Source organism: Solea senegalensis, linkage group LG3 (assembly GCF_019176455.1).
Source record: "Solea senegalensis isolate Sse05_10M linkage group LG3, IFAPA_SoseM_1, whole genome shotgun sequence".
Taxonomy (NCBI): domain Eukaryota; kingdom Metazoa; phylum Chordata; class Actinopteri; order Pleuronectiformes; family Soleidae; genus Solea; species Solea senegalensis.
In genome coordinates this window covers 9767064-9792067 of record NC_058023.1, presented here as the reverse complement: position 1 = coordinate 9792067, position 25004 = coordinate 9767064, and the positions used below count along the sequence as shown (strand labels likewise).

The following is a 25004-nucleotide window of genomic DNA, read 5'->3' as shown; positions in this document are numbered from 1 at the left end:
CACACCTTAAGCTTTTTTATGTTTTGTTAAATATAAACATAATTTACATTGTTTTTATTCATACAAGCGCATTATACATATTAACCTTATATAAAAAGTGGACATTCTTCTGCTTTAACAAATGACACCAACCCCACAGTGACAATATTTTGAATAGACACCAGGGGGCGACACTTCTGGTTGGAAAATGAGTCTACTTCTAACTTCACTTTACAACATCACTATATAGTTAGTCCCTTTTCCAGTCTGCTGTTTGGAAAAAGAATAGAAGTCTATGGGGAAAATGTGATCTATTAACAAGCAAAAATTAAGAAACAAAACAATATCTCAAATAAGTAAGAAAGAAATAGGATGAAATAAATAAATAAAATAGTCTGGTCATGATAGTAAAATCATTGAAATGCTTTCCAATTGACTGGGCAAAAATGATGCATATACTGTAAACAAACAAACAAAAAACAAAAATTCAAATACAGATGCCTTTGTTAAATGTGTGCAGGCAGATCACATCACACACTGTAAGCACCTTATTGCATTTCATTCTGATGCAAATGTGTACAATGCCTGTCATGCTTGATGATTGTGAAGTGTGTGTTTAAACCCAAACACACAAACTCTCAGCACACCAGCACTCTCTCTGCGCTCTGGAAGGTTGGTCTCAGCTCCTTCATTACAAAGATTGATAAAGATTATTTGTTGGATTGTCAAGGATATCCAGGCAGGATAACCCCAGCAGATTTCTCTCTCCTACCTTCACTGCACCTTTCCAATGTTTTTCTTTCTTTCTTTTTTCCCCCTCCTCAAGAACTTAACTCCTTGACTACGTTATGAACGGATCAGCTTTAACCTCTTCCTTCTCAACTTCATCATATCTTTGGATAGCATGTGACCCATATGATGATGACGTTGAAGGACCATCGACGGGCCTCATCATCCTCTTCACCGCCGGCATCTTTGATTTCCTCCTCAGCACCCCAGCAAACGTTTGGCTCATCCAGCATATCCTCAGAAATATGTAAATATTTACAAACTGGTGACATGTAACAGTAAATGTAGTCATTCTGTGGGTGACACTGTTCTTTTGCTTGTTATTTATTTATTTTTTCTTCACAATGTAAAGGTCAAAGGTCTCTGGCATCCTGCCCGCAGACTTCTTCCCGCTTCACCTGGCCTTCATCCAGCTGTGCTTCTACCTGTTCTTTCCTATGATGCTTGTCAATCACTACTTGTGGCTGAGTCACAGCTTGAAGGTCATCATCAGCCTCACACTCTGTCTGATGTACAGCACGAAGCCGCTGCTCCTCTGTCTGGTGTGCGTGGAGAGGTACATGGCTGTGGTGCGACCCCACGACTATCTACGGTAACAAGCCGTCAAATTCATTTTAATAAATTCATTTTTTGTACATACACATAACATTAAAGGTAAAGTGTGTCAAATTTAGCAGCATTTATTGGTTTAGTGTTGTAATAGTGTGTTGGAGAATCCATGTATAGTCTTTAATTAGTGTTAAAACTCAAAAGATGTTTAGTTTGTCCAGTGTGGGCTACTGTAAATGGTCCAAAATAGCATTCTCTGTAGAGCTGACATGGCTCCTGATAGAAATACAAAACAATTCACACAATCAGGTGATTGTAAACTTACTAAAAAATGAAAAATAATTTCAGCTAAACTTTCCACACTTATAAGATGTATATACAGATGCTACAAGAATGTGCAAAATAGAGTGACTTAGAGTATATCTTATATTAACAACCTAGCCAATCTCATGAACTATATAAACACACCTGAGCAAGAAGTACTACATTTTCTCTTAAATCAGATTGAATTTGTGAAATTTGGAAATATGTCACAGTTCAAAGTTTGCTTGGTTCATTTTTATTAACAACAATAACAAAAGACAATAACAATAATAAAAGAAAAACTATCTATTTTGTGACTATTAAACAATTGAATTTGTGACTTTTGGAAATACGTCAAAGTTTGCTTGGCTTGTTTTTATGAACTAAAATAAAATAAAAAATTGTCTATTTTTGTGACTTTATTTTTGCAATTATAGCTACTCTTTAAAAAAAGAAAAGAATATCTGATATAAAAATGTATCCCAACTTTGACTCAACAATACATAACTGAAGATGTGCCCTATAAACGCACATCCCAAGATGTGCATATAAGGAGTTGTTTATTATTTCTTCTTCAATTTACCAAGGGTGCACCTGCGAGTATAGGGTTAAATTGAGATATATCAAGATATAATTTGCTGTATTAAATGCCTGATGTTTGAAAGGATAAAAGTCACACACCTTGACAATGCAAATAAATTTGCCTGCAACCTCGTTTGACCCTCTCCTCTCTGTCCTCCCCCTTTTCTTCCAGGTACAAAGAAGGCTGCTACAGAGGGAGCAGTATGGCTGTGATATGGTGCATTTATATCCTAACCGCTGTATGTGATGTTTTCAGTAGCGTGACCACCCTAGTGTGGGTCCTGTTTGTCTGTGTTTTTATAGTAAACACCTGGTTGAGCATGGCTACTCTCAAAGCACTGAAGAAGCCTCCACCTGGGGACAGAGTGATGGCAGAGATGGACAAGAAAGGGGAACACAAAGGAAAGACAAGCAAGTCAAGAGGAAAAGGAGGGACGGATTCTAAGAAGAGGAGGGCCTTCATCACCATCGCCATCATCCAAGCTGTCCTTACGCTCAATTACCTCCCCTCCGTCATGTGTGTGCCTCTGAAATTAGTGGTTTCACCTCGTGTGTTTAGTTGCCAGTATATGCCCCTGGTAGTAGCTGCTTCAACTAGCTGTGGTTACCTGGAGCCTCTGCTCCACCTGCACAGGCTGGTCAAATAAAATGTAACAATACGAATTTGGCGATTAGGCAAATGAGTGTGAGAGTGGATGGTTGTTTGTCTCTGTATGTGGCCCTGTGATGGACCGGTGGGGGTCTTTTTAATATTATTAAAATTAAAATTTGTAATTTTAATTTGACTTGAGTATGTTTTTTTTTGGAAGTACTGTACTTTGTACTAATTAAGAGTGAGAAATTTAAAGCATTTGTGACCTTTGACTCATTTTGACTGATGCACGACACAAGAAAGAACCCCAACCTTGTTAAAAACTTTTACTTTTTCTACATCTACATCTGGGTCACATGTTTGTATATTATTTGAGTTGTCATTCAGTCGATATTTCCTGTTTTATTTCGGTAATCATTTTGTTGTTTGCATATGAGATTACTTAGGTCCTGTTCCTGTGTCAATTTTCTACATGTCCCACTCTAATTGTTTGAACCTGTGTCCAGTTTTGCACTTTTCCATTCAGTATATACTCACTTTGTCATTTCACCTGCGTCTTATTGTTTATATTGAGTTCCAGTTTTTCCTTGAGCCAGTTTTTTTCCCAGTGTATGATCTTTTCTGCTCCCTGGCAGAGCCTTTGTACCAGAATTGTTGTAATCTTCTTGGTATTCTTTGGTATCCCATTTTCTCAGTGTATATGTCCTTAGTGCAGAAACTGTTGTACCCTTTGAGTGTGAGTCTTGTTTTGGGTCTCACACGTGTGAGTTCAGATCCATGTTTGGATCACCACCAACGTTTAATCATTTCTTTGCATCCCCAGCAAATGCATTCAAAATCCATTGTCCATTGACATCTTCTTGACAGCAATAAATTTAGAATTATGCTCATTTGGTGTTGTTCACTTCAACAGATGAAATTCTGTTTTATTGGCTCTGGAAAAAAAGTGCAATATAAATTGAAAAAAAGAGAGTACAATGAAATATTGAAATACATAAGAAATTACAAAAGGAATAGAATTATAACTAAAAGTATTTACATAGCAGCATAGCACAGTGCAAATTGAGATCTCATAGTGTGTGATGAGTGACGGTAACGTGATTTCATCACAAACGTGGCTCATCTGTGAAGTAGGTCAACTGGCACTTTAACAGTTCCACAAAACTAACGTGAATAATTGAATCACATTTATTAATCCTAAAAACAGCATCATCCCTGACCTTAACCATAGCCATAACCATTTACTGCCTAACTCGAGCCTTCATCTCACTACAACTCAGATCTTAGACCTAAACTTGGCCAGTTCCTCAGAAATGAGGCTCTGCCTGATTCTAACCAGGTTTTGGTGTCCCTGAAGACTACTGGTCCTGACAAGGTCAGTGTTAATACCAGAAAAGGTCAATGTGGGTTCATTTGGAACAAAGACATGTTTTAAGCAATAGTTTGGCTACAAATAAACATACATTTGAATAATCTATGTCCCATTTGCCTTGACTACAATTATGTAGTTTAAACATTGTTCGAGTGGTTAAAGGTTATGAGCTGATAGCCCTCTGCTCCTGATGCAGAAAAAACAAGCATAAAAGATTTAAATCACAGAGTAAATAGCACACTGAAGGTGGTTCATTGCACTCATAATAATTGCACATTTTCCAAATGTACTGTTTCATTTAAAGCACCTTATGTAAAAACTGCTGCTCAGCATGACACGTTAATGGGCAGTAACATGAAAAACATTTCACATGATCTCTGTGCCAGGTTCCAATGGCAATGTTCCATTACTGAAGCAACCTGATATGACCTACAATTATATAATCATACAGATATTGTTGGATTTGATTTTGACAAACTATTTAAAATTAGAATTTTACAATATGATATTTCATTATTACAAGTATAGTCTGATTTCATTGAGGACTGATCATAATATGCAGTTAATGATATAAATGATCACTTTATCTACTATAAACACAAAATTGTTTCCTCAGTTTTACATTAAATAACCGTGCAGTCAGTGCCTTCCTTTCCAATTTTAGAACATTACATTTCATAATAATGTGTGGTATTATTATTTTTATTATATTAATAGTTTACAAAGTGCTTTGACTGACAGAATACTTGAATATAAAAGCAACCAAAGCAAATAATATTTTAAAAAACACAAACTATGTTCTATAAATATACATGTGTGGTCTCTGGGCCTTTGTAATGAAAGCTTTGATTGCACCAGAAAAGCTGGTTCATCAATAAGTCTTTGTTTTGATACAGGAAAGTGGTGAGTAAAAGGATCTTTCAAATCGTTGACGAAAACTCGCGACGTGTTCTTGAACGCACACACAGCGCCTATCGCGTGCGAAATGCATTGTGGGCAGAAAAGCCGGCTGAAAGCTTCTCGAAGATACCGCAAAGATGATGGTGAGTGAGTTAGCATCCATGCTCCAGACTCAAACCTTCAATCCACGTCCATCGTGCTCTTTGTCTGTCATCTGTCACACCCAAATTACCTGCGTTGTGCTATCACGTTTCCTGACAGTCACTTGAAGCTGTTATTTAATTGAAACTATGCTTAAGAATTGTTAATTTTATGCTAGTCTGTGTTAGCATCGTAGGATTTCCCGTTGTCAATGGGCGTATACGATGCGAGCTAACATGTTAGCAGTATACAATAAAGTGTGCTCGACTCGTTATTTCTTGAGTTAAGATTTTAGGATAATTTTAATGTAGTTTTTACGTCGTCAACTTGCTTAGCGCTTTCATTTACGTCTGTGTTTGTTAAAGGTTGGGTGGGTTAGCTGTGTCATTGTAAGACTATTGTCTGAATGGCTGCACTGGAAACGTTAGCTCTTCCTTTGTAGAGCAAATGAATGCCCAATAACTTAAATGTGTTGCTGTGGTTATTTAAGCATTGTGATTTGTCTTCTTGAGACTGAGCATCTCTTGGCTAAGTTTGGTAAAATACTGACTAAATAAAGGCCTCTATGTGTCAGTACTTAATTTGATAATCAATGGATTTGCCATTAGCCATCATCTCATAATCTGTCAATTTACAAGTGATGTCTATCTTCAGGCTTGTATTCAGGAGTTGTAATCTGGAGTCTGTTACAGTCATTTAGCAGTGTTTATTAATATTCTGATCATGGGGAAATTAGCAGTAGCATCATACCCATGAATTACATCTCCATGCATCTTTCACAATTTGAGGAAGGGCTGGGCTGTCATGCAATATAAATACGCTAGGGTTTTTCATTTCTTCGGGTAGACATATTGTGATGTATCACAATATGATTGTCTTGCAATGTATTGATTATAACAGAATTGTATTGTGGACCATGTATTGCATATCGGAAAGTGAGGTACCCCTGTGATTCCCAACCCTAATATACATCCACCCATTGTCAACCACTTATTCGTGATCAGGTAGCAGCTCTACTAAGGTGCCCCAGACTTCCCTTTCCCTGGCCACATCGTCTAGAGGTTCTTCCTTGTAGTCAATGTCTTCCTTGCCATCTTAAACAATTCTGTTTTGTCAGATGTGCATAAAGAATTAAACTGTCTGCATGTGTGCAAGTATTTTTGACAGTTGAATCAACTTTATTTCTCTCCCCTTTTTTCCCTGTCATTAATTTCTTCTCTCCAGCCTACACCGGTTATCCTGCTGAAGGAGGGAACAGACACGTCTCAGGGCATTCCCCAACTCATCAGTAACATCAATGCCTGCCAGGTTACAACAGTGTCCTTTCTCAAAGAAATTTGGAGCTATTTCCGTTCCAATTTGGTGTGTAAACATGGCTGTCTTTTTTTCTCCCCTTCAGGTGATTGCAGAGGCTGTCAGGACCACCCTGGGGCCAAGAGGGATGGACAAACTGATGGTCGATGGCAGAGGTCGGCAGAGATATTTGGCACTATATAGATAAAAGGGAAATTTGGTTTAGAAACGCCTTGTCAATGTGGGAATGTTTTATTTTTTTTCAAGGTAAGGCCACAATCTCTAATGATGGAGCCACCATCCTGAAACTGCTGGACGTGGTTCACCCTGCAGCCAAGACCTTGGTGGACATTGCTCGCTCCCAGGATGCTGAGGTGAGAAATGTGTGCATGTGTTTTAAAATCCTTGTGACATCAAAATCAACATTTTGGTGCTTTAATTACATATATGTGGCTTGAAATGTCACCTACACACCAGGATACAACCTAATGTCAAAACAGCTGTTTTCTTCCTCGAAGATTTTTGATGGCTAATCTTGTACTCGGAATATACTAATCTATATCCATCTAGCAATGAGACCTTCAAGACTTTCATCATTTATTTAGAAATTCATAAATATGGGGAAGCTGATAGTGTTTTTTTTCAATCCATATTTCTCAATCTAAAAATTAAAATCTTAAAACTGATACATTTTCTTATTTACAATCCTCAGGTTGGAGACGGCACCACCTCTGTCACCCTCCTGGCTGCTGAGTTCCTGAAGCAGTTGAAGCCGTATGTGGAGGAGGGTCTCCACCCTCAGACCATCATCAGAGCGTTCCGCACCGCCACCCACCTCGCTGTGAGCAAGATCAAGGAGGTCGCTGTCCCCGTGAAGAAAGATGATAAGCAGTGAGTGCTCAGTGATAGTTTAATGTATTTAAATTGTTGGTCTGTTTGAAGTTGTACTCATCCATTGAGTATAATACTCTGTATCCCTAAGTTTGAGTAATATGTAGCTTTTATAAACTCCTTTTTTCCTCACAGAGAGCAGAGGCAGTTGTTGGAGAAATGTGCAGCCACAGCCCTGAACTCCAAGCTTATTGCTGGTCAGAAGGATTTCTTCTCCAAGATGGTGGTGGATGCTGTTATGTCTCTGGACGAGCTGCTGTCTCTGAAGATGATTGGCATCAAGAAGGTCCAGGGAGGAGCACTTGAGGTTGGTAATTAACCTGTCAACAATTGGCAATAAATAAAATCTCCCCTTTCTCCCCTTATTCTTTCATTTTGCTATGTAAGAGTAGTACTCAGTACTTTTCTGTACTCTTTTTAGGATTCCCAGTTGGTTTCTGGGGTTGCATTCAAGAAAACCTTCTCCTACGCTGGGTTTGAGATGCAGCCTAAACGCTATGAGAGTCCCAAGATTGCTTTGCTCAATGTGGAGCTGGAGCTCAAGGCTGAGAAGGATAACGCCGAGGTTCGCGTGAAGTCTGTGGAGGTATGAAGACTGCAGCACTGCATCAGGATGTTGGCAGAAAGCAGTAGAAATCTACCAGAAAAGCTGTATGAAATGTCCCCCTTTTTTCTCTTGTTTCTGCAGGATTATCAGGCCATTGTGGACGCAGAGTGGAACATCCTCTACGACAAACTGGAGAAGATCCATCTGTCAGGAGCCAAGGTGGTTCTGTCAAAGTTGCCAATCGGTGACGTGGCCACCCAGTATTTTGCTGACAGAGACCTGTTCTGTGCTGGCAGAGTCCAGGAGGAGGACCTGAGGAGGACCATGATGGTATGACTTAGTCCATGCAGGCGTTTCCCAAACTCTAACTTCACAAAAAACAACAGGACACTTTTCTTTATAATGAGTGAAAAAGAAAACATTTTTGATGACCTATGATTGAAGGTACTAAACTTGGACCGTGAGTCCAAGTTTATTACCTTCAATCATCCACTAGGGGGCAACAGCCCACATTTTTGGTATGAACTGATCAATTAAGATCAGTTCATGCCAAATAATGGACTTGCCCAGTGTTACAACCAGATGACCACATATGTGTTGCTAAAGATGTGCTTTTTTTATTAGTGTTTACTGAATGGAACATTATTTTGAGTCATTTTGCATCATATTCATAAATGTGTGTGTAATTTGACCTCCAGGCTTGTGGTGGCTCCATTCAGACGTCAGTGGGAGCTTTGACAGAAGACGTCCTGGGACAGTGTGAACTGTTTGAGGAAGTCCAGGTTGGAGGAGAGAGGTCAGAGAGACATGTTCTATTTTATGCCTCCTTTTTTGTTTTTTTTTATTTAAATGTAATCCATAACTACCGTCTCACAGCTCACACCTATCACGTCTGCATCTACAGGTATAATTTCTTCAGAGGCTGCCCAAAGGCAAAGACGTGCACCATCATCCTGAGAGGCGGAGCCGAACAGTTCACAGAGGAGACAGAGCGATCGCTGCATGATGCCATCATGATCGTACGCAGAGCCATTAAGGTCAGTGAACTCTGTAACTGCCCACTCCACCTTTTTTATAAAGATTTTAGTCAAAATAAAATAATTTGATCGGTTTGATACAAAGGATTTTCAGGTTCTTTAGTTTGAGATGTTGATATATTGTGAGACTCCTCCGCTCACCTCCTCCCTTTACCATGTGTGATAACTCGATGATTTTTAGATTTTTTGATTTGAATTTATAGCCTGCAAGTTCTGTTTATGTGGAAAATGTGTATGAGTGTCTTTCAGTCCATGTGGAATTTATTCCTCAAACTTTGGCAACCTCTAGTCCCTGGGGTTGAAGGAATGGGAGGCTCTCCAATAAAAAACAAAATAATTCTATTGATTGGTTTGTTGTCAACCCCTCTTCATACACTAAAACAATCTAACTGTATTGATCCTGTTTCCAGAATGACTCTATTGTAGCGGGTGGAGGAGCCATCGAGATGGAGCTGTCGAGATACCTGCGGGATTATTCCAGGACCATCCCTGGAAAGCAGCAGCTTTTGATCGGAGCGTACGCCAAGGCTCTGGAGATCATTCCCCGACAGCTGTGTGACAACGCCGGCTTCGATGCCACCAACATCCTGAACAAACTACGCGCCAAACACGCTCAGGTACGACATGAAAACATGCTCACATAATCCCGCGCAACACTGCTCATGGTCACCTCTTTTAAAACTGTGCTTCGCCCGTCTTCCCCTACTGCAGGGCGGCATGTGGTACGGTGTGGACATCAACAGTGAGGACATTTCAGACAACTTTGTTGGCTGCGTCTGGGAGCCGTCCATAGTGCGAATCAACGCCCTGACTTCCGCTTCAGAGGCAGCCTGCCTCATCCTGTCGGTCGATGAGACGATCAAGAACCCCCGCAGCTCCATGGATGGTCCTCCAGGTGGTGCCGGCAGGGGCAGAGGACGCGGGAGACCCCATGCTCATTAAGAGGCAGAAGGAACAAAACCCCCATTTTAGACTGGAATTGAAATCTAACTTCAGAGTGATGATTGTGTCTTTATAAATGTTCATGTTACATTGGAACAAAGATGTTTGAGCTGAATTTAGATTTGAATTCTAGATAAAATGAGCTGTTGTGTCCAGTCATACACAATTACAAATGGCAGGTGTGGTCAAATAAACAAAAGGGGAAATGGCAAAGTTCACCGTGCGATCGTGAATCATGACATGTTTGAATGATTTCAAAGATGGCTGACATTTCTTTTGTAATGTTTTTTTTTCACCAGTAGTTCTTTTGGTAATGAAGCTTTGGCTAACGTCTGTTAAACATTTTACAAACTGTATTTTACTGAATGGAATGATATCAGTCCCCCTTGGTTTTGAAGTAAACACACTCCCTGTCACCTTCAGGTCAGGTCGTCTTCTCTGAGCTGAAGGAGCCGTTGTCATTTCTAATCCACTTGTTTCTCTTCAAACTGTAACATGCAAAGTAAAGCACTGATGGGATTGTGAGCAGATGTGTGAACCATTCTTTGCTTAAGCTGTGTGAAACTATTTATTGGATCATTCTTCATCAATAAAGTCACAGCTGAGATCACACAGTGTGTATGGTGAGGTGATAACGTGTCTTTCTGTGCACTTGACAAACGATCATTTACAGTCGTCTGAACTGTTTGAGAGACACTGAGAACAACGTTCACTCAACATGCTCGAGTGGTTCTTAAGTTGCTTTATACATAAGCATTAATACAGATATTTAAAGCATTCATGTTGTGGAAAGGTCAGTCTGACTGCGATGTGTCAGGCTATAATCTCCAATTAGAAACCAACACCAGCCGACTGTTTCTGCTAGAGCGCTAGTTGTCTCTAAAATTTCCTCCAAATTCCAGTCTTTATGTTGTGGTGTAAGACAATGTTTCCCAATCGTGGTCCTCAAGGAACACTGCCCTGCATGTTTTAGATGTTGCCCTGCTCCAATACACCTGATTCAGATGATCAGCTCGTCAACAAGCTCTGGTGTGTGGGAAACACTGGTGTAAGATGTCATATTGTCATATTGCATCCTTATGTAATCACAAATCCAACATTCTGCACTGAACTCCCACTTGAGGAGTCCACCTGTGATATATTTAGCTGATTGGATGTGGTTTACTGATTTTCTGCATATAAGAGCGATAGCAAAAATCACTCCAAAATGCATAACTTTCAACTTGTGGTGCTTTTATGGGGATGAATATACATATATATATATATGTATATATTTTAACATCTACGTGGCCCTCTCACTATGTGAACAAAGTGAGAGGGTGTGTCAGTGTTGTGTTTACAGCTTGACCCATTGCCCCCATAATATAAGTATAGCAGTTGTGGGAAGTTAAAGCTTTTAAAGAAACATCAACATAAATACCGCATGTTCCGCTTCACAGCCTAATTACAGACTGCATTTCTTTTTAATACTGAAGAGACATATTTGAGATTTACATTTTTTTAAAGACTGTACGGCACATTCAAATTATGCAGTGTCAGTCCTTCCTACCGTGTGACTCGTGGTTCAGTCTTTGTGCCACTAGGTGGTACGCAATCAAAGCAAACAGTCCAGGTAGTATCATCAATGTTATGAACGCTTAAATAGGATTTAAATGAGGTAATGTTAACTGTATGAGAGAAAAGATAATAGACTTTGAATATACATAAGTGAGTCTCACTCCAGGTAGTATTTATGCTGTGTTGGTAAAGTTTCTCCAGATGTTCCTCAGGTAGGATTCTTTGATTCCTCTTCCTCACATTTAACAACAGTGATTTACAACCAGCTGTTATGTGACTTTACACTTGTATGAATCAGTTCGTTAGTAACATATGTTATTTGTTCTTTGATGGACTTTCCCCCTCTCATCATCACTTCTCTGCTCTAATGAATGAATGAGAAGTCTGAATGTCTTGAATCATAAGGTGTGAATATTCACATTAAAAGGTCCAGGCCTTTTCCACTCCCACAGTACCGCTTTTTTTTTTCTATCTTTGGAATCAGTTATTTCCTCGCCCCCACTTCCTGCTCCTCCTCAGTTAGACAGGAAGTCTATGGAAGCCCGGACAGAGCGGTTAGACATGATGTCAACGGCGGTGACTTTGATCTCTGTGTCTCCAAACTGCATGGTCGCTCTGATCTCCCTTCTCTCCGGGACTCCTCCCCCGGCTCCTCCCACCGCTCCTGGTGGTTGCGGTAATGGCTCTGGTAGGTCTAAGTTTATCGTCCCACATTTCCTGACACCGGGGTCAGAGATGTACGTGACGTCGTCTGTCGCGCTGCAGTAGATGTTGATGATGATCTTCCGCTGGCCGACACGAGCAGGCGTGTAACTGCGCCTCACGACCTCACCGAGAGCCACCGACTGGTCGACAGACACAAAGCGGTCGAGGATGTCCGTGCACCATTCACGTCCATCTTTGACCAGGAGTTTGTCCCTAGGGTGGCGCCCCTCCACAAAGCGGTTCAACACACCAACGCCGTAGGTCAAGGGGCAGCGACGCACTCGAACCTGTGGGTGAAAGGTTGTGAAATACAGGTCATATAAAAACAAATAAAAGTATTTAAAAATCAATCTGAAAAATGGGGCCACATGGTTCGTGTAGTGGTTAGCACTATTGCTTTTGCAGCAAGAAGGCCTGGGTTCGCCGGGCCTTTCTGCATGGAGTTTGCATGTTCTCCCCGTGTGTGCGTGGGTTTTCTTCCTCCCACAGTCCAAAGACATGCAATATGTTGTTGGCTCTGTGATGGACTGGTCTGGCGAACTGTCCAGGGTGTACCCAGCCTATCGCCCTATGTCAGCTTAGACTGGCACAGCATCCCCGTGACCCTCATGTGGAGGATAAAGCGGTAGAAAATGGATGAATGGATGGAAATTGAAAATGAACTGGGAGCCAATGAAATGATGCTGAAACTTGAGAAATGTGCTCTTATTTTTCATACCAGTTCAAAGCCAAGCAGCGGCGCTTTGAACAAACTGTAGTCGAGCAAGTGAAGCCTGGCTAAGCGCTTTACGTATTACATATGCCGAGTCTTAGCGAGTTGTCTTCAATTAAAAAAAGGTGGACCCGACCACTGAGCTAATCTGTGCATCAGGTTTACCAAAAGTCAAAAGTACTTTTACTCAAGTATTCCTCTTTGGTACTTTATACTAGACTGTCTGGGGGCATGTTGTGCAACAGAGAGCTTAACGTTAAATGTAATTTGATCGGGTGACGTTCAGAAACTTGAGCAAAGCAAAGCACCAACCCACAGTGCACTTTGCTGCTGCTTGATTCAAAGTGAATGAGCAGGTTTTTTTGTGCATGTGAATGATTGTAACAGGTTCTCTTGAGTCCTCACCACAGTGGGATCAAGCCCGAAGAGCACTGCGCCCTTCAGTATGGTCAGCCCAACGTCGTGGGGGATGATGATGCGACATGTCCGTCCTAATGCCTTCTGGACTGCTTTCTGCAGCATGGGCGACTCTGCGAAACCTCCAACCAGGAAGAGGAAACGCACACCTCGCACCTCCGGCTTTGCCATCAGTTCCTCTGTCAAGAAACAGGGAAGGAGAAAACAAAAAAAGAAGAGATTTCTTTCTTCTTTCACATTTGGTTTTCACTAGTATTTCTCTGGAATGCCTCAGACCCCCTTCTTTGCCCCTCACTCTCTGTTGCATGTTTTGTCGCTCTGAGGTTCACCAGCAAAGCTGAACACTTTTCAATGCACCACTGGAATGTGACTGATTTAAAACAGACATTCGCCATTTTTCTTCCCTCTGTCTTGACAAGGCTGAACAAATAAACAAACAAATGAGGTCACATCAACTGTAATCGAATACTGAATTATGCCCGAGGTCTACATGCTATTTGTGCAACTGACGCTGCTCGTTAGAGAGAACATCACGTTTCACCAAAGTGACATTTTGAGGCAGAAGCTTACACTGCACACCTGATGCTACTGAAGAAGAAGGAAGAAACAATAGAGAGATTTCAGGCATGTGAAGTTCCTCTGTAGATCCCTGACGTGATTGTTTGTTGCACTCTGTATTCTCACTATGATGAGGTGTCACTAATTCTTACACATTGAACCTTTGATGGACTTGTTTGTATCTCTGTAGCCCAAAGCTGCATTAATCAAACTAGAATCCCCTCAGCTCGCCACAGTGTTCTCGCTCCTTTGAGTTAATTGTTTGGCTTTTATGGTCCACAGCTGTTTCTGGTCTGATCCACGCATACTTACTGCAGATACAGTATATTCACCATCATGTACTTCCTGCCCAATAAGTAGCTAGTGATTAGTGCAACTTCATGTCAGACGTCTGAACTCTGGATCCTGTGGCTGTTGTTTCTTCTTGTTGCGGTTTCTTACCGATGTGTTTGACGATGTTGAAAATGGTGGGCTGGAAGAGCTCATTCATGGCTTCCTGTGTGAGACGCAGCATTCCCTGGGACGACCATTTCACTATGTTCATACTGATATACGGAGAAGAGAGAGACAGATCAGTTCAGTGTTAAATCTGTTCACACATCATCTCACACACACACACACACACACACACACACTCCTTGACCCTGGTCCTCACTTGCTTCTCCTCAGCGCGGCCTCCACACTCTGCCCTCTGTGCCTTTTGTAGTAATCAATGAAAGAGAAGGGCAGGGAGATGTTGAGGGCGTTGGCTCTGCCTGGTGCTGCCGTCCGCTTCCTCGCCTCGAATGCGATAGTGAGGTCCACCCAGGCGGCCGGACGCTTGGCCTTGAAGCTCTGGATGAAGTCCTCGCCAAAGATCTGGCAGAGCATGGCCTCAAAGGCCAAGTCCACACCAACGGCCCCGTAAGGACCACCTGCACAGGGGCAGAGGAGGAAGAGTTTCAATCATCAAGATATACAGGTTTATATTTTTACTTTTAAGTTTAAAAAAAATAAATAACTCCAAAGGAAGTCATTTTTTTTAACTTAAAGGCCCAGTGTAACATGTAGGAGGGTTTATTATCAGAAATGTAATATACTACCCACATGTATGTTTGAATAAAATGCTCTAGACAAGACATTTACACCACCATGACAAACAAGCCTGACACATACACAAATGAAAAAGGAGAATATCCTTTCTGGTATATGAAAGCCAGAGGACTCCCTACATGTGTTGCAATCTGCAGTTTCACACCATTAGATGTCACTATTTCCTACACACTGGACTCTTAGTTCCTGGACAGAACAGAAAAGAATGACCTGAAGCCTTGTAGAGCTCTTTGAGTGTTCCCTGCGGCTGCTCGATCTGATGGACAGTCAGGTCAACTGTTCCTCCTCCGCAGTCTGCGACAATGTACCTGTCGCCTGAACACAGAGAGCACAGACACACGTTTAATCTATGAACGCTTTTGTTTTGTGCAAGATTTATCGGAACAAATCCACGTAGGAGGTTGATTTTTGTGAAATGTGCAGGGTGTGTGTGTGTGTGTTAGTGATCGTTTTCCCCCTTTAATCCATCAACCGGCCGACTTGGAAACATAAACAACTATCAGGCATCTGTGATTTTTCTGCGCTCCCTCTGTGAGAGTGTGATATGATCAGCACCGGTGTACAGTTGGCTGGTTCAGCCGAGCACGCCCTCAACTAAACACGACAGCATAGAACGCAGAATAAGAGTGAGATAATGAGAGAACGCAAAAAATGAGAGAGAAGTACATTAAATCTCATTTTCTGTTCATTTGGTTTATTTACAGAGCAGAGGCAGAGTCCCGTGGGCTGGGTCCTTCCTCTCTCTCTGTCTGTGTGTGTGTGTGGATCGGAAAGGGAGCCGAAGAGGTCAGCAGGGACACTCATCTGGCTCCTCACATTTTTTCAGTCTGAGAAAAACCAGCAAACTTTATGAGCCCAATTGATCATATTTATGATTATACCCTCTCTGGGATTGAATTTTGTGTTGTGTTGGCTGTGATGACTTTGCAGCTTTTTCTTGTGAAATATAACATTTAGCCCTTTTCCACATGCCACAGAGTGAGAGCACCAGGTAAAGAGCCACATTTCAAATGCTGAGTTGCAGTTTCATCATTTTTTTGGCAAGTTCAGTTACATTTTATGCCACAATTAGAGATTAGATTAAGACAAAAAAAAGCTTAGTGTAAATATAATGTATTGTATTTTATCACACACTCTCATCTTTCTATGACATTGTCATTAAACACCTATATTCTACAAACTCAATAGAAGCACAATTAATGGAAAAGAAAGAGGAAATGATCCACAGCATGATAAAGTAACAAACTGAGGGTCAAACAAATGTGAAAGTAAATGAGTCCAATTCTCAACATCAGTCTGCAGGGGTTAAAGGTCAAAACCATCAATAGCACTGTCCGACATGTGGGGTCTTTCTGTCTGACTGTTTGTGTTGAGAGTGACTTAAACACACACACACACACACACACACACATAGCCTTACCAGTCTGCAGCTCTGACCACAGCTCTCCGGTTCCACTCTCCACCAGGAAGGTCCTGCTGTGTCTGGATCGCCTCAGTTGCTCCCTCGCTAGAATGTCACACACACAAACAAATAAACACACAGGTGCACAAACAACATACGTTTGATAAAATATAAACTCACTTAGGAGCCTTTAAACCCAGATTTTCCTGGCGAGAACGTGAAACTGATCATTTTTGAAGTGTGCCCATCTTTTTGTGATGGCTTCAGGGGCACAGTTATTATTTCCAGGCCCCAGGGGCACAAGGAGGAATTCCTAACCCCCTGGAATATTGGTATAAGCCCAACTTTCCAAAAAATAAAATCATGTTTATGGACAGTCTCCAGCTGCACGTCCTCAGAGACATCGCCACCGTTCACTACCTCGCACTGCTTTGCCTGCATGAAAACATTTTTTTCCTTTCTGTCTTTCTATGTTCATACAGTGGGGGGGAAACACTTAAGCTTGTGTTTAACTAATATCCAATGCAAATGAAAACAGAACTTATCCTTTACATAGTATGTTTTTAAGAACTGTCATAATATTGCAGCTCTCGTCAGCATCTCAGTCCAAGGAAAACAAGAACAACATACCATACTTGTTGGAATTTGTTGGAAATGGAGATCACGCTCACTTTTTAGCTTTGTACTTCTCCCTGACTGGCAGATAAAGGGATATGGACGTAGGCCAACAAAAGCAGAATGCTCTCAAACACATGTGACACACATACAAAGTACCTGACAGCCTGTTTGACAGAGCAAGCGCATGAACGTGCCTCTGTGCAGGCGCGTGAAGTCATAAAATGAGACATAATGGCTTTATGATGAGGAGTTATTGTAGATCAAAGACACGAGGGGAGGATGTGAGGATAAAATATACCTCCCTCTCCGTCTTTTGATGGAACGGGCTCTTTGGAAACACTCGTAGAGAGAAGCTGTGGCCCCGATGTCAACGTGCCTGTGTGTGTGTGTGAGTGTGTTGTAAGTCATAGGTTTGACACTCTGGAGTGAAGGGTTTGCATAATTCAGGGAAAAGCGGTTTCTCCTACGTTCCCACAAACCCCTGCGAGTATTTGCACCACAAAGACAGAAAAAACAGATTGTTATTGTGATTATATGCCTATTGAGCAACAATAACTTACATTGTTAGAACCCTTCATGACGCAGGAGGTAATGTATGTGTATTTGTGTTTGTGTGTGTGTGCGTGTGCGTGTGTGTGCACATAGTAAATGAAGCTGAGCAAAGAACATCACAATCGAGAGAGAGAGAGAGGGCACAGGGGTGATAAACTGAACCCATGTCTGGAAACCATTTACATGAAACAACAACAATTTTTTTTTTTATCTATGTGTGCATGTGGGTCTATGTGTGTAAATTACATTGTGTGTGTGTGTGTGTAATGACTCCCCAGTGCTATCCTTGGAAAAGAAATGAGGTGGAAGAAAAGCTAAAGATAGTAAAAACTGTGTGCGTGATGCCAAATGTTAGTGTGTGTGTGTGTGTGTGTATGCCATCATGCATGTGTGTTTACTCGTGTGTGCGTGTCTTTTTGCAGTCTCCTTGCAGAAAACACGGGACGAAGCTCCCACAACTTACAACAAAAGGCAGAGAAAGTGACTCACAAACAAGAAAGTCGGGGAAAAGTCTGAGAGGAAGAGAGCGAGAGCAAATACTATAGGAAGGAGGGAAAAGAGAGAACATTGAGAACGAGGGAAGGAGAGAGAGAGAATGACAGACCATGCAGGAGGGGGTGAGATCATAGTCTCACTGCACCTTGTTCCAATTACAATATCCTGTGTTTAGTGTGTGTCTTTGCATGTGTGTGTGTGTGTGCGTGTGTGTCACTGGCTGCATATGTATGAGTGAGTCTGTGCAGGGGATTTTGAGCAGCATGTTTGCTCGCTGGGTTATTCGTCAGTCCCATTTTTCCCTTGCAGCCTTGAATCGCTCTTTGTTCCTTTGCAGAGTTTTGCCTTTTCACTTTCACACGTTTTGAATGTTAAGAGGTTTGGTCAAGACGCTGTTTTCACTCATGAGCTGCGAGACAAAAGAGTTGCCGCAGCCTCTCATGCTATTGTTTCCCTTTATGAAATCACCAGGAGAAACCCTTTTTTTTTTGTTAAAACAACAATAAACCCAGTGGCGACTTTATGAAGTCACGCAGACATGAGCAGACTCTGCAGCTCCAGTCTGCTCTGTGAGTCGTTTCTTTCATCTCACTGTTTTGGTTTTACATCTATCTATCTATCTATGGTTTTACATCTATCTATCTATCTATCTATCTATCTATCTATCTATCTATCTATCTATCTATGTTGTGTCTTGCTCTGCTGAGTCAGTACTTTTATCGCACAGTGAATCATTTTTAAAACTGTGAATTCAGCTCTTTTTTTCCTGTCTCCCAGTGGATGTTTCCCTCCATCCATCCATCCCTCATCCATTCTTCATTACTTCTGTCTGTACATGACATGTTTGGCTGCTCCACAGTTGTTTGTTTCTTTGTACAGCTCCACACACAAACACACACAACCACAAAGTCATCTGAGAGAAAACCACCAGCTGTATGTCTCTCTCTCTCTCTCTCTCTCTCTCTTTCTCTCTCACACACACACATACACACACACACAAACCACAATCCTCAACTTAGGTCAAACATCAACATTTCCAGGAACACACTGTGGTTTCATGCTCATGCTAATGACAGACTCCCTCTCTCTCCCTCATACCCTGTCTGAAGCTGGAGTCAAAGGGCCGAGGCCCGTCCAGGTTGAGGCCATTTGTCATCGGCTGCAAGCTGAGGTCAAGCACCTGGTGGAGGCGGAGCTTGCGGCAGTAAATGGATGCAGCCTCTGGTTCTAGAGCAATGAGGAGCTGCTCTGGACACTCGGGGGACACCAGGCCGCCCTGAAGCAGACAAGAGAGACACAGAGATGACAATGCCCAAGTCCTTAAGGGGTGTATACATTAACGTCAACATATGTATACAATAACGTCACCCCCCACTATCACCTCAGCCTTCTTTTTTAGTATGTGTGGAGGGAAAAGAGAGAGTAAATAATATTCTTAGCTATTTTAAGATGGTTTTATGAGTGCTTGATTAGGCCCCCCATGGGTTTAAATTTTTTTTTTTTTTGAAATGAATTGACAGGTTATGACATGACATCTTTACAACATAGAGCCCCTCATAGAAGACAAATGAAACGATCCAAAAAACAGATGAGCACAATAAAAACCACACGTGAGCTGAAGGACAGCTGTACAACATAAACATATGAAATAAACACATGGTGAGGGGAGTGAGAGGAGAGGAGAGGAGTGGAGAGGAGAGGAGGGGTTTATTAGTCTTGATGTATTAGGAGTAAAGTTGAATGGCTGGACTGTGTGTGTGTGTGTGTGCAGGGTGGGGGTCTGGACTTCCTGTGTTTGTATGCCGCTCTCCCTCATTGTTCGCTCTGATGACATCATCACCAGCAGGAAGCACACACGCCCCGACGGCATCAAGCCAGGAGCCAGCACAGGGTGTGTGGGCATATATGGCACTGAACATGCTGGGAAAGTGTGTATGCATTAGAACATTTATGTATGTACCCGAGGGCGAGTGGATGGAAGATTATGATTATGTGGATTATGTGGAGACTGTGTGCAGGTTTTCCCATGGACACACACACACACACACACACACACACTGGTCCATTCTCATTGATGTGCATCATAATAGGACCCCCTGCAATCCTGTCTACGCACATACACACTTCCTACAAGTCACTGCAACATGTTCTGGACACTGAGGAGGTTTGCACGTACGTGTGTGTGTGTGTGTGTGTGTGCGTGTGTCTGCCTCATACACACACTACTTTCTTCCTCTAGGTGAGTGAACATGTGTAAATCTTAAATTAACTGTGCACCTTTTAAAAAAACAAACAAACTAACATTCATAACAATAAACTACAACATATATGGCAACTACGTAAGTATTATATTGTGTGTGTGTACCAGGTATGCAGCCTCTCTCATGAACTGTTTGGCAGGTTGTCTCCACACAGCGGGGACAGTGATGACCCATCTGATCTGCTCTCCTTCCAGCACTGATGAAGACTGGTCCTTCACCTCCTGGAACAGAGAAAAGAAAAAGTTACGTTTAAATGGACGATTTAATGATTCTGCCTCTGGTCTTTGTGAACTGAAACTACGTAACGTGTTTTGTGTGCAGCACGGAAATGTCACCGGGCGTCACCAGCGAAACGCTAACAAACTGCACAGTACAGATTCAGAGTTAGTTCTTAAGTGTAACCTTGTGCACTCTGGGGCAACTACACCGCAATCTTCACACATTTAAAGTGTACCTTTAGAGCGTGCTCCCTGAAGAAGCGCAGAGCGTGAGCAAACACCTCGATGGCCCTGACCTTCCGACCGTTTACCGCCTCCAGCTCTGTCTCCATGGTGAGGTCCTGCATACCAAAAACAGCCACAACTGATGCTTACTGATCATCACTTTTACACCGCTGTAAAAAGGGGAAGCAGTAAAACACTGCTTTTAAATGTTTAAACTCTTTCCATCTCTCTGTAACGTTTGCCCTTTTACTATCTTGGTCTGTCTCTTACACTTGTGCTGTGAATCTTCATTTTAAATTTATCAAAGTAGAGCCAGTGCCGGGCCTCCTCCGGGTCCAGGTCATGGTAGAAGTCCCGGGCTGCGAACCCAAAACTATGGAACCGTAAATCAGGAGTGAGCAGCAGGCACGTTGGGCTCTTCTGATTGGCCACTCCGGGGTCACCGCCCTCCCAGCGCCTGCATGGATTAAAGGAAAAATATGCCAAGAACAGGAAAAGGTAGAGGAGAATACGAGTAAAGAAAATGTACACAAACTCGTACTTCATCATGTGAATGGCTTCTGAGTCCTGGGAGAAGCTGAACGCGTAGCCACTGGAGGTCGTCCCGAAATCTATCGCCACGACGACAGAGAACGGACAGGCCATCCTCGGTCGGACCTCCACCCTCTGCAATACAGACACAAACAGGAGGAAAGGAATTCTTCTGTGTTTACACAACTCATTTATTTTGTTTTGTCTCCTTTGATCAGTCATCTCCTCCCTTCTTCATCAAAGAAATAAAATATCCACACAGTATTTACTAATCATGGGTTGGATTTAAACCAAGGTCTTTCAAGGACTTTAATTAAAACTGACTTGTTTTAGCAACCAGAGGCGTCGCCCTCTGGTGGCTGTAATTCTTACTTCCTTGTTGGCGTCATCAAGCAAACGGGAAGACTATGTCAAAATGACGCTAGGAGGCTGCCTGTTTTTCCACCCTTCTCCTGTTTCGACTGAAAGTCCTGAAGGGCGCTCATGTTTCCTTCTCCCTCAGTGACATGTATGTATATATTCCTTCACAGAGTGTGAGCGTTTTATCATAAACCACTAATAACACTGCAAAGTGGATGTCGGTTTACAAGTCATGTTTAAAAGCTCTATATTAAGAAAGAAGTAGGAAGAGGAAGGGTGTGTAGGAACATCTGTGGTGAGTGTGTGTGTGTGTGTGTGTACTTACAGGCGAGGGTGACGGTGTGACTGGTGTGATGCTGCAGTCATTTCTAGCTGTGGCCGGCGATGAAGGGGCCGATAGATCGTCACCTGTACGTTAATTGAATAGAGGAAGAGAAAAGAGAAGATTTAAATCTTGTCAGCACAAAACGTAATCATGCAAAAATGCTAGTCTTGTATAAATGCTTATATGACCTTTACTGTACTTAGGTATCAAAATCCAAACTTTTCTGATATAAAATGTACTTAAGCATTAAAAAAGTGAGTTAGGATTGCTCCATGGAGTTACCATGATTTGTGAATGTGTGAATGGCAAAACCTTAGTGTAAAGCAGCTCATCAAGGCAAGAAAAGCACAATATAAATACAGACCATAACCAACTCTTCTTCTTCTGATTTTATTTGGTAGTGTAGCGAGTAACCAAGATAGTGAGAGGAATGTAGTGGAGTAACAGTAAAATTTGCCAGAAATATAAATAACAAAGTACAGATAAGTGAATTTTGTACTTAAGTATACTAACAAAGTATTTGTGCTTTGTATGTTATATTACAACACTGCAAAATGCAGCACCAGCAAACATTCTAATACAAATATGCAGAAACACTGTGGAGATTGGCACGTCAGGGTATAAACACACTTGACCTGAGAGAGTGAATGTTTGTGATGAACTGGAACGACTGGAATGTCGAGTGTGACACGGAGAGGGCAGTGTGTACACGCTTCCACAGATACAGAGAGAGAAGTGAGTCACTTTGATCGTAGTTAAGTGTGTGTGTGTGTGTGTGTGTGTACACAGTGTGTTTACACTGTGTCTCACCCGGGATCTGCAGGCTGTTTGGATCTGGCTGCACCACGTCAGCCATCTTTACAGGAGCCAGGGTCTGCAGACAGACACATCAACACCAACATGATGCTAAATGTAGGAGTGATACAGATTAACCCTGCTTCATGACTTCATAAATCTGACTTCATTCAGTAATTATCAATTTGACACTTAAGTTATGAAAGATAAATGGTAAATGGTTGCAAATTACAATATAAGGCACACACAGAAACACAATAAAATGATGAGGGCATTTTAAACATTTGCTCAGAGGTCACTTTTGTTTGATTAGAGCAGGAATTTAAAAATAACATTAATATGGCATGTAACATGTACTGACTATGTGTGTGCGTGCGTGTGTGTTAAAAAGATTTGTGTGTCAAAGATTTGTACTGTGGTTATGAAGGTTATGGTTAGACACTTCAGCAAACCTGTGTGTGTGTGTATTGGAGTGCAGGAATCATTGGATCAGCCTGTGATTGGAGCCAGGAGGAAACTGAACAGATGAGTGCAATGAAACAAAGATGTGTTTGTTTAAGCCGCTTTGTGTGTTCAAGTGTGCGTGAGTATGTGTGTTTGAGAGAGTGTGAAAGAGACCATAAATTGATTTGACATCCTTTTCATGCCTACATGCATGCAACATCTTTGCACGTTCATTCGAGCATATGCCCGAAATATTTGACTACATGTGTTTGTGCATGTGTTTGTGCGTCATATTCGCTTTTGTTTCCCACCACTGTCCTTGCACTTTGATGATAAAACCATGCACGCAGAGGACAAAACTCAGCAACGTCTCCTCTGCTCCATCTTTGTCCCCCTCGAACATTTTAAGTTAAGGGGTGACACCCCCTTTTTCGTGTCTTGTTTTGATTGTCTACTTCTCTCAGACACACACGACTGGAGTCTTGCTGGGCATCAGCAGAACAAACAGCTCAAACTGCCCCTGAGATGTGGGATAAGGGAGAGATTTTGCAACACACTCCAATTTTATGCTCCATTAACAAAGGAGATCTCTCACTTTCATGTACGTGGAGAAAGAGTGTGAACTTTACTGGTAATTAGTGGGGGGGCTTTATCATTACCATGTGCATTTGTTTCTGACATTTTGAACCATTCATGCAAAAAGTAGTCAGACATTTTTAGTTTAAAAGTGAAGACATTCAGGCTGCAAACATTACACTATATCAATTTTAATACATGCAATCAAACTCACCTCTTTGTAAGCAGTTGCAACTCTATGCTCTTGTCCTTTTTTTTTTTTTTTTACCTCTTCAATGATATTCCCAAACTCCAATCCAAGGTCTAAAATCCGCCTCCAGGAAAGAGATTAAAAGAAAGTGTAACTGGGATACAAGAGGATGCTTTGTAGAGGTCTGTTGTTGAACGTGAACAAATTCTCAGCTGAGTTACAGGCACATTTCCCACAGGTGAAATTTAAAAATAAAAGGAGGTTGCAATGGAAAGAAAGACGAGCTGTAGGTTGTGTTCACTCTTCTCCTCCTTGTGTTTTTCCGAGTCGAGTTTGGTTTGTAGCTCTGTCTCGCTGCAGCCAAGCTCAGCGTCTCTCTGCTCTGCACAGGAATGTCAGAGAAAAGTGGTGACACACACTTACACTCAAGCATATATATACACACACACACGCACACGCGCACACCAGTTGTTGGCTGTGACAGTGTATAGAGGGAATGCTGGGGGTTTACCTCACTGGGATGTTGCTGTGTGTCTAAGAGTGGAGTAATCCTGAGCAGGCAGTGTATCCCAGTTAAGTCATCTTGCCCTGTCTCTCCACCTCACACTCCTCCACATTTATTCTTCCTCTGGTTAATTAGCTCTTCCTCTTTGCTTCTCTTATCATTTTGTCCTCTCCTCGGTTCAGTTTCTCATGTTCCCTGTTCTCTTCACGTGATTTTTTGACTTTTTTGTTTCCTTGTTGTTTCTTATTCTACTCCTCCTGTCTTAACTGGACTTCATGCTGTGGTAACTCCCATACATAACCTTTGCATGACATTAATGCATAACTTTCTTACGTTGCAGACAAAGGCAGGAAGCAACCAGTTGTTGTTTGGGTTAGGCTTACACAACACTGCAGCAGATCATTTTCTCAGATATGACAACACAGAGGTAGTTTACATCAGATTTGTCCCACTGCATAATATTATAATTATAATGAGTTATTTCTGTATGTTCATGTGAGTAGATTTGTTTTGCGTCATAAATTATTATGTGCTATATATTGTTCCAAC

At 41.8% G+C, this 25004-nt stretch overlaps 2 protein-coding genes and 1 long non-coding RNA gene across 3 annotated transcripts; 2 read left to right on the top strand and 1 right to left on the bottom strand.

The window, feature by feature from the left end:
• Window positions 1–3862: 3862 nt before the first annotated feature.
• LOC122766628 lies at window positions 3863–14166 on the top strand. Its single transcript, XR_006360095.1, has 3 exons — window positions 3863–3873; window positions 4320–4321; window positions 14082–14166. It is a non-coding gene; the product is annotated as an uncharacterized LOC122766628 (long non-coding RNA).
• Window positions 5145–10529, top strand: cct7 (chaperonin containing TCP1, subunit 7 (eta)). The gene is made up of 12 exons (XM_044021644.1): window positions 5145–5209; window positions 6432–6515; window positions 6607–6676; window positions 6768–6874; window positions 7213–7391; window positions 7527–7698; window positions 7813–7977; window positions 8080–8268; window positions 8637–8734; window positions 8843–8975; window positions 9386–9592; window positions 9687–10529. Exons 1-12 carry the CDS (start codon window positions 5204–5206, stop codon window positions 9915–9917), a joined length of 1641 nt encoding a protein of 546 aa, XP_043877579.1. The 5' UTR covers window positions 5145–5203; the 3' UTR covers window positions 9918–10529.
• Window positions 11344–24710, bottom strand: hspa12b (heat shock protein 12B). Its single transcript, XM_044021643.1, has 15 exons — window positions 24462–24710; window positions 23975–24332; window positions 22756–22819; window positions 21946–22028; window positions 21271–21395; window positions 21000–21186; window positions 20741–20845; window positions 20391–20507; window positions 19124–19301; window positions 16379–16465; window positions 15169–15273; window positions 14522–14780; window positions 14308–14411; window positions 13297–13487; window positions 11344–12466 (listed from the first exon to the last, which is right to left on the bottom strand). Exons 3-15 carry the CDS (start codon window positions 22799–22801, stop codon window positions 11990–11992), a joined length of 2064 nt encoding a protein of 687 aa, XP_043877578.1. The 5' UTR covers window positions 22802–22819; window positions 23975–24332; window positions 24462–24710; the 3' UTR covers window positions 11344–11989.
• Between the last annotated feature and the right edge of the window lie 294 nt (window positions 24711–25004).

Coding starts and splice junctions, on each gene's coding strand:
- hspa12b (XM_044021643.1), bottom strand. CDS start 22,801: ATGGCTGACGTGGTGCAGCCAGATCCAAACAGCCTGCAGATCCCGG. Junction 22,029..22,755: donor AAACAGCCTGCAGATCCCGG/GTGAGACACAGT, acceptor ATTAACGTACAG/GTGACGATCTATCGGCCCCT. Junction 20,846..20,999: donor TGAAGATTCACAGCACAAGT/GTAAGAGACAGA, acceptor TTTGGTATGCAG/GACCTCACCATGGAGACAGA.
- cct7 (XM_044021644.1), top strand. Junction 6,516..6,606: donor GTAACATCAATGCCTGCCAG/GTTACAACAGTG, acceptor TCTCCCCTTCAG/GTGATTGCAGAGGCTGTCAG. Junction 8,735..8,842: donor GTCCAGGTTGGAGGAGAGAG/GTCAGAGAGACA, acceptor CTGCATCTACAG/GTATAATTTCTTCAGAGGCT.